General features: G+C 35.8%; 1 protein-coding gene across 1 annotated transcript; it reads left to right on the plus strand.

Moving 5' to 3' along the window:
* Nucleotides 1–2,462: 2,462 nt before the first annotated feature.
* LOC140154899 (L-gulono-1,4-lactone dehydrogenase-like) lies at nucleotides 2,463–10,604 on the plus strand. Its single transcript, XM_072177558.1, has 7 exons — nucleotides 2,463–2,900; nucleotides 4,634–4,792; nucleotides 5,372–5,595; nucleotides 6,155–6,709; nucleotides 7,033–7,199; nucleotides 7,699–7,909; nucleotides 9,547–10,604. The coding sequence occupies exons 1-7, from the start codon at nucleotides 2,702–2,704 to the stop codon at nucleotides 10,186–10,188; spliced, it is 2,157 nt and encodes a 718-aa protein (XP_072033659.1). The 5' UTR covers nucleotides 2,463–2,701; the 3' UTR covers nucleotides 10,189–10,604.
* Nucleotides 10,605–17,670: the final 7,066 nt, after the last annotated feature.

Genomic DNA, 17,670 nt, shown 5'->3' on the forward strand with positions numbered 1-17,670 from the left:
GTTCATGTTCCTGAATCAAATATCTCAAAGGGAACTACGTAATAGTGCAAGAATGAAACTATCAGTTTGTTGTCTTTCTTGTACGCTTGGCCAACATGGAGTTGGAACATTTGTTACTTAAGCGTAATACAAATAAGAACTGTCTTTAAAACAGCCAACGCCACATAAAAAGATCGTGATTCATAATAATTTTGCTTTGATATTAAAGTGTTTGGAATGCTGGTAATTTGTTTTGTTTACGGAAAAGGCGTGCATTATAGCAATGTGCGTGGAGGGTCCGGTGGGTGGGTGGGTGGGATAATGAGCGTGGTGTGGGTTAGGGATGTGCGAATTGTGTGTGCCGTGTGCAACCTTGGCAGGTATGAGCAGATGAGTACGAGTAAATGACAATTGAAATAGTGCTTATCTATTCTACTTAAATTTTTCACGGTTTGTGTTTCGTAAGATGTTTTTATTTGTATCCTTAATTTTTATTTCCCATTTGTAACTTTTAAAGACACTAAGAGATGTTTCTATCCTCTGCAAGTACACAAATGAATATATAGATAATGAAGTATTAAATAAAACTATTTTTATAACTTGTAAATAATTAAAGAGATCATAACTAGGTAACGGACGTATTGGTATTATCTTTAGTCATGTAGTTACCTTATCATTATTTTTGTATCAAGAAAATAAAGAAAATAAGAGTGTAATTTTGCTTTGACTTAGTCTGTTAGCTATTTTATGTGTGAAACAAGCTCTTCTTCTTCTTCATCTTCTTTCATAATATTGATGATATGTGCCAGAACTCGCTCCCACCCTTTGGATATTGTCACTATTGGGCTATTTCATTTGAAATCCACCCCTGGAAGACATGATCTTAATCCGCTAAACAGTAAACAGAGAGTACAAATTTTAAATGGGTTTTCCTGAATGAGTGACTCCATTTGAAATCTACACACCCTGTGTGTGAGATTAAAGTCATGTCTTCCATAGGGGTGTATGGATTTCAACTGGAATGGTCCAATTTACTTGACTCATATGCAGCTAATGTTAAGTTGGTATCAACCATTATGGAATGGAAACTTATCGGCCTCAATTAAACCGCTTCTAAAGTATAAAAGTGTACAGATGGTAAATACTTGACAAACCTAACTTTGACGTCAGATTTATGTCATGCTGATTATTGTTTTAAATTTATGCTCAGTTTTGGAGAAAATCATAAAAAAACATTATTTTGACCGAAGTTGTTTTGGGGAGCATAATTTTTTTTTTCTCATTAATTTTTAAAACCTATGAAAAAATAATCTATTATTGACTATGTCTCAAAATCAATATTCCCGACATCCGACTCTTCACTTGGTGACAAAACTTTTTTTTTTTAATTTTGAACTTCATTAAAATTTGACTTATAATCATTGAACATAAAGGCCCATTCAGTGATTTGCTCATCCGGACGATCGTAAAAATCATTTAAGACAAAATAGGCATTTACATGAATCTGTAATTTATATACTGACAGTAAATAAATTAGCTACATGGATTTGAATGGGGTTTCAACTTCGTCAATACTGCTGTTTTCTTAGTTTTTTGCCAAATTTTTCATTTCAACAAATACCAAATGACAATTTGAATGACTTATCCTTTACTTTTAAGCAATTTAGGCTGGTGGATATTTCTTAAAGATGGTCAAAATTTAAACAAATAAAAAAACCCTTCCTAAATATTTATATGTAGTTTTTGAAAATTAATGAGAAAACTTATATGGGGTCAAAATCATGCTTTTTTATGATTTTTTTCCAAAATTGGAGACAACTTTGGACCAACAATTTAGTTGTAATGGGCCCAAGAGTTTCCATAATTTCAGTGTGGACGTGAAATACGTCTATATTGAACACCCAGTCACTGGTAAGCGCACACTACTATGCAAGGTTAAGTTGTACTGGATATAGATTCTTGTTGCACGATTGGCTGTTTACACCTGTAGTATAGGGCTATAAGGCAGTTCAAGTTAAATTTGTACTGACAAACCCAGGCAATCGGACCAATTGTGTTTTTATTTAGTCAGTATAGTTATTGAAAAGGAATTGCTTGAACTTGACCGGGCTTGAATAAAAGTTATGCCATGCTTGGATAACTGACTGTGCAGTGTACCACCCCGGGACCAATACCCATTTGTAAAACCTGCGTGGAAGTAATAAGTTTTTAATTAGAAGAAAATATATTCACCCATTAGAATAATTATGCATTATGATAAAAAAAATATTAATTTATGCAAATACTTCATAGTATTTTTTTAACAAAATGACAACATCATTTGTATTTTTATATGAAACAATCAAAATTCAGCAATATCTAAAAAATAATAATAGAAATTCGCCCAGCAGTTGAACTTCTTAACAATGACAGGTGACCGTGAATGTCACAAATGAATAGTTTTGAATAAAAGATTGGATCCAACACTTTGTACCTTCGTTCACTTGTATATTGTGACAGCAGGTGCGTGATTACGTACACCCAGTGTAAATCATGAATAATACGCAGGCATAAGTTGTAAAACAGGATTACAGTCATCATGATATGATATCAAAATATAATCGGCGATAATTGCTGCCTCACATCTGTATCCTCTTTAAGGAGTCTGAATTTGTTTCACTTTTTGACGATATTGAGTAACAAACACTACTTCTGAGGGCAGGAAGCTATAGTTTGGTTGAAAATGGCGTTGATTTGGAATGGCATAGACCGTGTATGCTGCGGGTTTCGACCATGTTGCCAATGTTTTAACCCATTTATTAAAGCTTGTGGTTGTGGCAATCGCGACGTTTTCTACAACTTTGATGGGTCAGTCAATGTGGAACCGTTGGTCAGTCATTTCAAGCCAACAAACTCCATTGCTAGACACAACTTGATCAAAGGTAAGTCCTAATGCATGTATTATAAAACCCTCCTCAAAATAGGGATTTTGGTACTATTAGCGAAAATATTTTTTTCATGAACCATGTCAAATATTGGGGTATTAGCCGTTTTTGAAAATAAATTTTTATAAGCCAAAATGTACATAGCCGATTGGTTAATGACACCGTATTCTATATAACTTTCAAATGCACATTTTTGTCTCTCCTATCAAAGTTGATTGGAAAACCAACATGCAACGGCAAGTTTGGAATCAGGTTCAAGGTCATTCAACACATGATACCGGAATATCATTCTTTAAAATGAAATTTTACGATTTCTTAGATAATGTAACTGCTCACATATCAGATAGTGTATGGGGATTTATACACTGTCACTGGACAGTAAGATGTCCGGATTCACAGAGGGGTTGACATTTAATTATCAGAACCGCTGACCTTTCATGATTTCTAAATATTGTTGAGAGCGATGTATAACAATTTGTTGGAATATATGTAGAACAATATAGAATACTAGTATAAATCCACTAATCTTAGTCATCAGACTGTTTCACCCACTGCTGTGTGAAGCCCTCCTCCAGCATTTTCAATCTGCTTCTGTTCCTTGCTGATCTATGTACTCATAAAGGTCAAATGGGCATCTCTCCAACGTCTCTGTTATCTTTTCCTCCCTCCTTCTCTTTCCAGTCATCATTGGCTGACATTCTGTGAGTCTCTTCGTGCGCCCCTTTCCTCAGTTCTTGATAAAGTGTCATGCCCATCTCCATTTGGTTTCTTCTGCAAGATATCTGCGACTTGGGTTACTTTTCTGATTTCTGTATATCTGCCTCTATCACACCTTTTCCTGTCCACAGCACAAAATGATAGTTAGACTCTTCGCCTTCTTTTTTTTTAAGTTGTCAACTTTCTCAATCTGGTGATTTGCTATTGTGATTTGTTCTCTTGTTTCAAAGTTGGTCATAAACTGTGTTTTACTTTGTGCATTACCCATCCAATCTGTATACTTTCTTTGCACAAGCCATTCAATTGATCTTCCATATCCTCACCGATGCTGTTGTTACACTCTTATGAAGGGAATTCCAAGTAGAACTTTAAAACTTTAAAGAACTTTTAAAGGTTATTCAGCTCTCCTGTATGTAGAACTTTCAATAGCAAAGGCCAGAAAGTATAATTTTAGACATGACAAAGGTACCGTAAATGCCAGAAAGAACCTTTTGGTGTTCTTGTAATTTCTTAGAACCCTTGCTCTCCTGTATGTAGAACCCCATAGAACTCTTTTTTTACTATGAGCGTAGGGCTACACCAGTCTGCAAATTAGACCCGTTAGCATCTTCTCTTGGTGTTGATTGCTTTCCCTCTAGCCTATATCCAGGTTGAACTTTTTAAAACCGTTTGGTAACAAATATGTCTCTCTCTCTATTCTCATCTCTTTGGAAACATCATTATCTACATGATCTATGTGTATTCTGGTGGTGGCATCTGTGTTAATATGTCTCATGGTCTTGTAGATGTAACTTAATTTATTCTAATAGCATGCTTAGTTCATCAGACATATCCTTATGCTCAACTGAGTCAAATGCCTTTTGGTAGTCCATGATCCATACATAAATCGAGCAAAAGTTTTGCGAGCTACATATCCGTAATATCCATACATGAAAATAAATAAATAAATAAATAAATAAATAAATAAATTCTTGAAACTATTTTAAGTTCTAATATTGTTACATTAACTGCAGGAATGAAACTTGACAAAGATGTTTTGAAGAAAGGGTTGTCAGCTGTAGAGCAAATCGCGGCAGTAATTCAGTTTGCTCATAAGAAAGGCTACAGTGCTCGAGCTGTTGGCACAGGATGTTCTTGGTCAAAGCTTACAACTGTTCGAGACATTCTGATAGGTATGTATTGTGATGTATACATGGTAAACATATCAGGGTCTGTGCCATTAGGCCATCAAGGGTTGTGCCTCATTTTAATACTCCCACATATCCAATCCTATAGCTTCTGTTCAACCAGCAACATGTTTATACTACATTGTAGATTCGACTGTCTATGGAATACGGATAATTATTGGGTCAAACACAGAAATTGAAAATGGACAAAGATCTGTAGCTCATTGTGACTTCTGCCTTCGTTACTATTCAGTATCGAAGTTACGTAATGTTACTATGTCAACGGGATCACGCGCTAGAGTAATGAACCACGATCGAAATGATCACCACATAAAGTATATGGCACTCGAAGGCATACCAAAGTAGCGTGATCCGGTAACCAAGAGAATTACGTAACCACTTCGATGCTGAATAGTGCTTCCAATGTCCGATGCATAGCACTGGATAAAACCACGACATTGCTGCGACATTACCGCCAGTGAACACAGGAGCCACAATCCCTTTAATTAGGCACCACATCCAAATTGTAAAGATACTAGTATGAAAATACAATAATTTATTTTCCCAATAATTTCTTTCATGCAGATGTGACAAGTCTTGATCAGATATTAGATGCAAGACCTCAAAATTCAGTCAGCAGTATCTACCATATCGAAGTACAGGCGGGAATGATTTTGAAGGATTTCTTTCGTGAAATTGATAGGCGATATGGCATGGCCTTACCTGCTTCGCCGATGTACACAAAGCAGACAGTGGGAGGCATTGTGAGTACATCGAGTCATGGGACGGGACAAGATAATCAGTCATTGGTGAGTGTTTGGCGTATCAGGGAGAACATAATTTATAGTCCTTTTAAGTCACACGTTCCCGCTCAAAGAGGCGGCATATTATATCAGTACCGGTTAACAGTGTCAATGCAGACACTTTCCAGAGGCCAGAGGGACAGCATGTAGATGTAGTGATATTCGAACATTTTTCAAATTGTCCTTCCTTAAACATTAACTAAGAGTACATAATAATATATACCTTACCCCTATGACCATGATGACTTGCTTTGAACGATTTGGTTCAAACCAATCCCACATATTTTTTTAAGAGGTCAAGATATGTTTAAACCACACTATTTAATAAAACGTTACTTCTTACTTCTAACACGTTAAATGGCGAACATAGAAGTTCGGAGCTGGTACGACTATTACCAATGATTACCAATAAAGCGGATGCATTTATTGGCAATTCTTTGATCAAGGATTCAATCCTTGTCGCGCTGTGAGTGAAGCTTTAATTACAGAAACATGTGTAAATAATGACAAGCCATTTCAACCATTGAATCAACTGTTTTGCATATTATTTCCTTACTAATTTCAGTCCAACTGCATAGTGGAGATTCACATGGTTATTGCCAAGGGGATTCAAGTCAAGATCAGATTACCCCGAAAAGAAGGAGATGTGGATGAAGATTTTGAATCCGTCAAATGCAAAATTGAAGCCGCAAAGTATGGCGACCCACCAATTGAAATATGCAGTACAGATATCTTCCGAGCAGCAGCCGTTGGTTTAGGATCACTGGGAATAATCTACTCCGTTACATTTGATTGTATCGCCGCATATAACGTGAAAGAGACGAGACGCAACATCGAAATCAAATGGCCTTCCAAGAAACAGTCCAAGAAGTTCAAGATCCCATCAGAGCTGAAAGAACTCACGTCAGATCCTAGCAAATACGTGACCATCCTTGTCAACCCCTACCCGGCAGAGAGTGGTGAGAAGCATGGAAAAGTTGTCTTAAAGAGCGCGTATTTCCTTGGAGAGCGAAGCGATGAGATGAGTACCAAACTTTGCAAATGTCAGTTCGGCTATACGGAATGCCAATGCTATCAGTGTTGTACATATCATCCAGATTGCCGATGCACTCTATGCGAGGTAATTTGAAAATAATTTCAGCTTCTCTTTTCAATGATTGTAACTTGCTGTTATTATTGTCATTATTATTATTATTATTATTATTATTATTATTATTATTATTATTATTATTATCATTATTATTATCATTATTATTATTATTATTATTATTTGGATAATACATCATACTTGTCTTATGTGCCAAAATTGTTGGTGACTTTCAAAACTTTTTACTGCCATTATCACTTTGGCTTCAAATCGTAGTACATGGAGAAACTTTGTAGTCGCCTGCTTCGCAGCCGAATGAAATGCATTATACATTACTCTTATTTCGTTTATAACAGACGGATTTCTGTGCGAACTGTCTCCAAGCAAACACCAACTGCTGTCCATCTTGGGTTCCCACCTTTGCCGATTGGGGCTTGAATCAAGCAACCAGAGTACAGGACCATCCTGACATCGATAGGTGGTACAAAATATTTGGCGGCTATGGTAATGACAAGAAGATACGGTAAGTTCTTTTTTATTACTGCACTTCCATGGCGTGGGAAAAGATGCCGTTAACGCGTCGGAACCAAAATCCGATGAGGAATGCCTGTATTGCAGACTATTTGGTTACTCCTTCATGTAATTATACACGAAATTAGGGTTAGGGTTAGTTTAGGGTTAGGATTAGGGTTAGGATTAGCTTACACGAAATAATTACATGAAGGATCGACCGACTATTTACAGAATAAGAGATATAATAACCTTGTAAAGTGCCACTACCGATAATAAGGTTATGCAATTTTGCTTCCAATCATTAAGATAATGAGAAGAAAACATCTCATCCAATCTTCAAAAGTTTCAAATGCCTGGGTAACTGCGTTTCCATAAAATCACTTTCTTCCAAGAAAATGAAACTAAGAATACACACGGAGCAAAACGGAAAATCGGTGAAATGGAAAAGATCTCCCATGTATATTGATTTAACTGTAACTAATTTCAACTTGTGTTCATTGTCATTTCAGTTTTAGACAATCTGCATACTTCATACCACTCTGTAATTTGGATCAGGCCCTGGCGGACATTGTGAAACTGATGACGGAACACATGGCTTATCGCGTCTATACCTTGATCCCCATTATCGTTCGAATGGTGAAGGCAGATGATCTGTATCTGAGCCCAGCGTACAGAGGTAGATGTGATGGCACGGTCGTGGACAACTACGCCGTTGTCGACGTAAGTATGATATTATGATAAAAGCAATAACTATTGAATTCCCACTGCTAATGACGTTCAGAGCGGTTATATTTTGTCCAGTATTGTGGGCGAGGAGATTAGGACCTCTTCGGTTGCCCAAAAAAATTGCGTCCCTTGATCATCCTCAGTCGGTTGTCCACAAGCTCCCTCCAGCTGCTATTATTATGGGCCTTAAATGTAATTTGGGTGGCTACAGCACACCTTCAATACCTTCAAGAAGCGCTGAATGTAAAAATAATGTGCGCTGTCGTCTAGCCTCCTCTTTCCAGGTGATGAAATGTAGAGCATATTCTTTGACAGGCTCATCGTCTGACACGTATAATCGGGCGTATAATATGGTATGGTTTGGTCATAAAAGTATGGCCCACAAAGTTGAGTTGATGAGCCCTTATTCGGACATTGATAGGGAGAGTATCTGTCATATAAATTATTGCAAAGGCATGAATATTGCTTTCCGTATCCTTGGAGATGACAATACATGTCTCAGTGATATTGAAGGGTGTGGATGGGCCATTAATACGAATGACTCCTAATTCGAATACGGAGATTTCTTCAGAAGGTCAGAAGGTAGTTAGCTGTAGGGGAAAGTGGGGTAATGCCGGACTGTGGGGAATCCCGGACACATCGATTGCCGCTAAATGGAGAAGGGTGGCACTATTATACTACCTTAGGGTATTAGCTACCTCAAGGTGTACCTCACGTGTACTACTGCCAGCGCTTTGGGCCTCGTCTTTCTTTGTGAAAATTACGAAAAAAACAGAAATTGTCATTTTTGACTTTTAATCTGAAAAGTGATTTATTAGCTGGGTGACAGTTAATGCGACAAGGGACACAGATGAAGTATGGATGAAAATTATGTTTGATACTTGATTGTTAGCTGGATGTATGAATTTTGGTATCTTAAAAATGGATTAGTAGAACAAGCACTGAAAAATTAAATCGGGACCGTGAGGGGTAATCCCGGACACACATGCGTCTCTATACTGATGGGGTAATGCCGGACACTTGTTTATTTCGAAAATATAGACAACAACAACAGCCCCCATAGTTGTATGCTTGAGGTAACAGAAGTACCCAATACATTCTAGGGGATTATCATCCTACTCCACTTTCCCTCTTAGCAGCAATCATGTGTCCGGGATTACCCCGTGTCCGGCATTACCCCATCATTTTTTACCATTTTGTTTTTTAATTATAACTTCTTAACTATAATAGATGTTGAGTTATTAAAAACTGGTTACTAGTTAGAACATTACTCCTACTTTGCATTGATATGATTTTCACTGATGAACTTTATTTAATCTTGTACCTGTGTAGCCTTAACGAAAGGTGCCCGGGATTACCCCACTTTCCCCTAGTTTACTATGACGATAAACATGATAAACAGGAAAGAGGCTAGATAGAACATAACCCTACAGCACACCGTGTGGTGGTTATTTACAATAATTCCGAGATGTTTCTCTTGGTAGAAATGGCTGTTATAGCAATGGTATCAATCACTTTATATTAAAAAAAGAGCTAGAGTCGATAACTTTATAATTCAATTAACATATTCATGTGCTTTGTAGGCCTGAAGTATAGTACCGTTCTGATACGTATGCCTATTTTTTATGCAGGTGTCATTCCTCTTGGGGGCATACGGAATAGATGAATTCCACAAGAAGCTTGAAGATTATCTGGTTACTCAATACAAAGCAAGAACACACTGGGGCAAGAACCTGTTTCTGAACCTGGACACGATAGGCCAACTTTACCCAGACCTCGACAAGTGGAAACGAGTGTACCTCCTTTTAAACAGTGATGGCACTTTCGACAACGAGTTCACCAGGATGGTTGGATTTGAAACTTTCAGAAGCGCAGAAGGTTGTAGAACGAATGTCCATGTGTGTCATTCGTCTTGCCCTGAACACGCGACTCAGCTGGTGACAATAAGTGGACAAACGGAAGTGCAACATCAGATAACGGCTAGTGCGAATGCACATCAAGAGACTACCGTCACAACGGAAGTGCATGACGATCATGAGCGCGTGAAGATAGCTAGTTCAAAGATCATTTACGCCAAGGTCAACAATTCAAAGGTTATCAGTTCACAGCCAAAAAGATCAAAAGATCTTCCAAGAAATAAACATCACGAGAGTAGAAAGCATTATGATCATCATCATGATCATCATGATCATCATCATGATCATCATGATCATCATCATGATCATCATGATCATCATCATGATCATCATCATGATCATCACTACCAACGTTAGAACTTGATGATATTAAACTATCTCCAATTATTCGTCAGAATTGTGCTCGAGTTTCACTACGGTGAGACCAATATTGGTATTGTAAGGTGCCGGCCATCGCCACAGCAACGTCCTTTAACCTGATTCTGGCGGTTCCTATAATACATCCTATGACTGGTCAGATGTCTCATTTAAGACAGACCATCACAATATGCTAATAAGGTCAGGGGTTACGGGGGTTAGGGTTAGAGTTAGGATTATTGTTAGGGTTAGTAGACTGAAATTTATCAATGTGCTGCACCAAGCATTACATACCCTTGACCCGATCACCGACAGCCTCGTCCCCCATTTTTCTTCAAAACTGAGATTTTGGCATCAGAGGAAAGCTCATATTTTTATCATTGCCCCAGTGGCAAATTTAACGCCGCGCCCGTAATATTTTTATATTTAATAAATGGTGCAAAATCGTGGTGGCCCTTGAGAGGGACACTTAACTTACATAATTGGTTTTTAAATGTATTTTATACCACGTCAGATCCAAGTTTACAATTATAATATTTCATTAGTGATATTTAAAAAATATAATATCTATTTTTTTAATCTATATATTTTTATATTTATTTTTGTAATCATACAAAGGTGACCACAGTACTAAAATTGCAGTATAATATTATTCTAGTTATGTAATATAAATGTAAATATATGGAAATAGTATCCATTCATAATTCATATCATTAATAAACGGATCTATAATCCAATGCAATGTCATCAATTGTTCTCATTGGCGTCTCGTCTCGTGTTTCTCACTTGATCTTGTACATAATAACAACATTCATGTCCTACATATATGTGTATGTTATCACACGAGTTGGGCGCAGCCCAACGAGTGTGATAACACACTTATACATTGGTTACAAACATATATCAACTTGTACCCCCTCATTATCACTGTAATTGATGTTATGTCTCGAAAATCATAACATTATTCACAGGTGGTCTGATAACACACTTATACATTGGTTACAAACATATATCAACTTGACAGGTGGTCTGATAACACACTTATACATTGGTTACAAACATATATCAACTTGTACCCCCTCATTACCACTGTAATTGATGTTATATTCACAGGTGGTCTGACAGTTCTGTGTGTTCCCTGTCGTGTGCTCCCAACGATTCTCATTGCTGGAGTGGATGTTATGATATCAGATATATTCCCTCCACTTTCAGCACACTCTTTGAGTGAATTTCCTCCGTTCATATCACAAAACACCGCATACCAATGTATAAGTATAAATAACAAGATGAAAAAAAGGGGGGGGGGAGAAGCCAAATCTTTTAGTCCAATAAATTCCCGTAACAATCGTGAGAGTCGTGTTAAATTTTCTGTATTTGGCAGAGATACAGGACTTATAATGCTGATCATTAGGCTATGGAGGCATCTGAACAACACCCTTAATTGGTGGGAATAGGTCGTTAAACGTTTGCACAGAGGTCAAGTTCAAATTGCTCGGACTTAACACATATGTGTTCCTCTAGTCATAAGGATTTAGAAAAAGTATAGTTTGACATATCTACCGATGTACTATTATGGAGTTACGAGCAAAAAGGTAACAGGTCTAATTTGGCACCACAGGGAGCAAAATTGAAAAATGCTATTTATTTGTTGAAAATGGTCCCAAATTATTGGCCTTTTCATGATAAATCAGAAAAATAATACTTGGGACCTATAAACGTCACAATGCTACTCTTTTGCCCATAACTGTACATCATAGATAGGTCAAAGCATACTTTTTCTGAATCCTTATTGCCAGGGGATCACGATGGTGTGAGTTTTAAACAGTTCTGAGTAATGTTGAACTTGACCCTCTGTGCCAAATTCAATGACCCTTTTCTGTAATTAGCACTATATGTACTCATCTGCCAAATATGACTTAACCATGCTTTGCACGATTGTAGTGCATATAAACTAAAACTTATTGCACTATTTGAGAGTTGAGCAACTCCTATTGGTGTGGTTCCAACCCTCTGTACCCCATACGGATCTCCAGATACTGAGAAAAAAGAAAAACCTAACCACACATCGCGAGATCCCTCTTTTATGCCAAAGCCAGTGGGCAAAGACAGGCAACCCAAAGTTTGACAATAAACCTGTAAACATCCCGGTAAACATTCCCTACAATGACGGCCACCCGATGTGCCCAGAATAACAGCTGCAAAACATTAGCAGAAATCAAATTTTGTTGCATTTACTGGACTACCAGCATTTGCAGAAAAGCATATTTCAATTGTGTGTTCGCATTTAGATGGTACAAATTACCGATCTCATGGCAGAACCCTTTGGTTGCAGGAAAAGAAAATGAAAGTGATGGTTTTATTCAGTGCCAAAATCGTGTATCATAACCAGATTGTTTTTCACAAGGTATTTTCATGCAATTACAATCGTGAGAAAATCAGAAATTTGAGAAAAAATTGAGGGCATCCATCCTCTTGAGTACAACTTACAAATAAGGGTTTAAGTGAAACGAAGAAGACTCAGTACAACAAACACCAGAAACAGACGTAGTTTATCGCTCCTTGCTAAAATATAAAGTAACACTTTATTTGTCTTCAAAACAACAGAAGATAGATGATAATGTATGGTAAAATAAGTCTGAACAAAAGAATAAAAGGCAATAAATTGTTATTAAATTCATACATACTAAAACCAAGATTATGTTTGAATAAAGAGAAATAAAAGTCTGCTACTTTATTAATAATTTTGACGATGCATATAATATACTATGAATGTACAATGCATTGGTATGTGAGTTGAGAATTTGATAATAATAGGAATACACATAAAAACAAACTGCCCATGACTTAAGAATTTGAAATCATAAACAACTCTCATACAATTGGTCCTAGTAAGCTATTAACAGCTCAGTGATGAGCTAGAGACAGCTAGTTGTATAATACCATAGTTAAAATGACTCCCCAAGCCATCAAGTCAGCCTGGTCATGTCATAATGAAAACAACACTATCTGAATTAAAAATAATTTCATTACTTCATAGTATTTCACTTTGCTACATTTTAGTTTGTTACATGTGCAATGTACACAAAGTTAACCTGTCAAATATTGAACCATTTTTTCCCCTTCAAATGTTGGAATAGAGCAGCAGGGCAATCGACTCTCTGACATTACCAATCGTTAATATCAATCATAAATGTCAATCTTATTACTTGCATACGTTAAAACATTTTCAAATCAAATTATCACACTGTTTCTAGACCTTCTTGCACAGTTTTGTTAATTACTTTGTTTCAAAGTTAGGACATACTCCATCATAAAACAACACCATGTCGATGTCATTACCACCCCCTCCCCTCATATTTTGTCAATCAAAAACCATCATGCAATGACATACATCTTTAATTTATACAATTTAACCATGTTCAATGAGTGACAGGTCAATTTTTGTGCACATTGTTACAAAATCAATATTTGAAATCACTTTGATCTAGGAATGTTTGTCATGTGGACATTTCTGCATTAAGTAATGTCAGCCCTGAAATATGTACTAGAGCCCATTCTGTATCAAATTTGATCCACTTTTCAAGGCCTAATAAACTGCTCTGTGACAAGGCATGTACAACTCTTCATTTTAGTCTCAATACTTTATCCTTCCACAATTTCTCTTTACTTTGCTGGAATTCAATCCAACAAATTTTTACCTACAAAAGAAAATTGTGGAAAGATAGTTTTTAAAGCACCCTACTGAGAGCAGTTGTTTTTCCCTAAATCCACGAGTTAACGGTTTGCTTTGCTTTTCTTTCTTTCATTCTTTTTTTTTTTGGGGGGGGGATCTATTCTATTTTACGAACAGAATTAATAAATTTCATATGGGAAAGCAAGCTTCAATAACACCTGCACTTGGAACAATAGCATCAATGAGCTGACATTCGCAAAATGCAGAAAAACAATCACATTTACTCAGGGTGAAATGTGTGTGTTTTCTTCTTCTTCTTCCATAAAACAGATGAAGTAACTTAAAATGTAACCAATATGTCCCCTTGGTTTCATTCATTTATCTGTGGCTAAAAATGAAACCAAATTCAATAAACTAGAGACATATCCTTGTAACATGTTTATGACATTGGTACTTCAAATCACTGAAACCATATCCCTCAAAAAAAAAAAAAGATTATAATCAGACCCTGTTAACAACAAAATGAAAAAAAAATTGTCTTATAGACTTGATAATTATTGAAACAGTGGATTACATATTACATTCAAAATATTTACACTCTTTTTACTCAGTTTTAAGTACTTGTTAAAAACCAATTGTGTTGTCATAATATGACCTAGTTATAAGGATATAACTAAGTTTGTAAAATTAAAAGTAACTTAGAATAATATAATAATGATAATAATATAATATTGAGCAGCACAAGTTTAAAATAGAGTACATCATATATTACCTGTCAGTTCAATGCTTTAAATGGCTGCATTTAAAAAATAAAATATTGAGACACCAAAATAAATCACCGTTACAGTGATTCAGATTCATATTTTTTTAAATCTCAACATGCAGTTTCTAGATATTACATTTATCATATTTTTATACTTTTTTTTCTTTTGAAACTGCTTTATATTTCAAAGCTTTATACAACACTGTACTGTCCAACATGATTTCGTCATCGTCTTCCTCATCTTAAGCAGTGCAAAATATTATCACATTAGTAGTAGGGAAACACTGGCACATTAAGCGACAATAAATAGAAATTTGGCATCAAGAATAGCTTCACACATAAAGCCCACTTTGCTGTAAGCATTTTTTTCCCTTCACAAAAATAGTTTGTGCAAAAATTGGTTCTAATTTTCCTTTAGTCCCTACATGAGACTGGTGGTGAAAGCAGATATACATATATCCATCTACAATGTATGTTCCCATTTCTTAACACTTTACTGCATAAAAGGATGCATAATTATTAATTTTGTTTTACTTCTCTTTGTCTATTACTTCGTCATATGTTGTCAACTGTACTTCTTCTTACTTGACAGAAATATTTCTGCGGACTATGTATTTTCCCAAAGGATGGCTACCCACACCTAAATGTATGGTTCCCTACCCCATTACATACGCTTATGCAGTTCAAGTGTTAAAAACATCTACAAATCTACTTTTTTTTGCAACTAGCAATCAAATCTGGTTGTTTAAATTGGCTTACAACAGAGCATAGGGATGTGTTGAGAATACACCTAGACATGCAATTAATACAATGAGTAACAATTAATTCATTCCAATAATTCACCTGTTTATATCATGGCTCTACATGAATTTCAATTAGACAATATTCTGAAAAAAAATTCTGCATTTCAATTCATTGTTAAATTCAACTTTGGTTGTGTTATGTGTGTACATGCAAACATCTAAAACTGTATAAACATTGATTAGGTAAATAGATTGGCTACAACCCCACTGTAATGTCCCTTGAAAAGATTGAAATAATAACACTGGCACACATTACCAAAATTAAACCTTAAGTTTCCTATATATGCTACGATTTTATCAACTATGTTTCTTCAATGATAAAATAATCTTTTGAGATGAAGTTTTCCTAACTTATTCTGCATTGGAGGGAAAGACAGTACACTGAATATTTAAATCACCGATTATTACAAAAAAATGCAAGATTTTGGCAGTAATTCATATTGTATGATTCAAATTGTTCCCACTGACCACCATTTAATTGATATCAAAGCTCATGGCTACTATATATCTAATATAATTGCTTGCTAATTAATGTAAGTTAATCGAAATATTATCCATGAAAATGGAAGAGCAAAACATAAATAGATAAACAAAAGATACATATTGATAACTAAAAACAACCTGATTTCTTATCAAGTTGTAACTAATGACTATAATACATTTTGCTTTCCATCCAATGTCTACTTATTGAGCCTTTCCAATATCTTGTAGTTTCCCGCTTATCATTTACAAAATTTCCAACAGCAAATTTATTTCCTTGTATTTTTTCCCTTCCGTATTCAACACAAAGCCTATCATACATAGTCCATTCTAAAGCCAAAAACTGGTCAAAGTCTTAAAGAGGATACTTGTGACCCACAAAGAATACTTGGTTGTGAAAATGTTCATCACTCATTTGAGGTAGTTTGCGAACCTTCGTTATTTCAGAGCAGTTTTCTATCATCCAATCTCAGATGTATCATTCATATTGTTACTTTAATGAAAGAAAACCATCTATGTACATAAATCAATTTATACCACCTAAATCATTTTAAAACCAAAATATGACAGTATTAGGGAATAATTCAAATTTCCAAATGACAGCTAACTAATTTTTTAATCAATTCCAATCCAAGTTTTTAACCCCATGGGCACTACTTGCCTTTCTCACAGTTGCCTCAATTGGTTAATTACATAATATAATCATCTGAGTAACCAATCAAAATTGAGCTTTAATATCCTTCAGCCCAAATGGGCATTCTAACCATCTCTCTGACTGGCTCAATATATGATATAGCTCTCTTCATAATCAACAAAATCAAAATGGATCTTGCAAATTTGTCCGGTGGCGCCCATGGGGTTAAAAGCAATGAAAGGTTTCACTGGCTTGTACCTGATCATCTGCCATAATTACCCACACCCAAATAGAACTTACTCATGTGAGAATGAGCTTATGTTCCACGCATGCCTGAACATTTTATGGTCCTACGTTTCTTTTTTGATGATTATACACTCCTACCCATCATTTAATGAGTATCTTTTTATGTAAATTCCACAGGTTGTACTTAGAGAATTAATAAAGCATGATGCTTCACTCTCATCAGTATACCAGACCTGCCAACCTACCAAAGTGAGAATGAGGGATATTGAGACCAAAACCTTCTACATGTACACAAACCAGGTACCGTCAAATTCAAAGACTTACGGTGTGCAATACTTTCAGAATTCAGAGGTTTTGCAGGTCTGAATTTATCACAATAGACTAAACAGAATGCTATAGCAAATTTTAAAGTGACATTTTCATCATTTTCTGCTGTTCTTACATTTAAATTTGCCATCACTGAAATTGTCAGAAAACAGGACTGTCCCTCATTTTCACTTTGGTAAACCCGAAATGAGGGACAGTCCCTCAAAATGAGAGACACATGGCAGGTCTGGTATACTCAACAAGATTTTTATAATTAACTGCCAAATATATCAGTATTGATATCTTCAGCTTTAAGTTATGATACTACCATATGAATTATGAAGATTTGTGAAGTCTCAAACCTTTAACATCAGCTTATGATAGTGCTGTTTGGAATGAGTTTCGGTACTATGAGGCACCATTAGTCTATGGTGTACATACACAAGGACGTGGCAATGTATCAAGCAGCTAAAAACCCATCAAATTCAACAAATTTCATGCAGCGTGATCCTAATGTGTCCAATGTGTGACAAAACAATTTTGTTGATGAAACGTCTTTTCGTTTTAAATAATTAAT

The sequence above is a fragment of the Amphiura filiformis genome, chromosome 6, assembly GCF_039555335.1.
Source record: "Amphiura filiformis chromosome 6, Afil_fr2py, whole genome shotgun sequence".
NCBI lineage: Eukaryota > Metazoa > Echinodermata > Ophiuroidea > Amphilepidida > Amphiuridae > Amphiura > Amphiura filiformis.

Bases quoted from the DNA above. Each gene is read 5' to 3' on its own strand.
- LOC140154899 (XM_072177558.1), top strand. From the start codon at position 2,702: ATGGCGTTGATTTGGAATGGCATAGACCGTGTATGCTGCGGGTTTCGA. The intron at 4,793-5,371 runs GTATGTATTGTG...TCTTTCATGCAG, and splicing joins TGTTCGAGACATTCTGATAG to ATGTGACAAGTCTTGATCAG. The intron at 7,200-7,698 runs GTAAGTTCTTTT...TTGTCATTTCAG, and splicing joins GGTAATGACAAGAAGATACG to TTTTAGACAATCTGCATACT.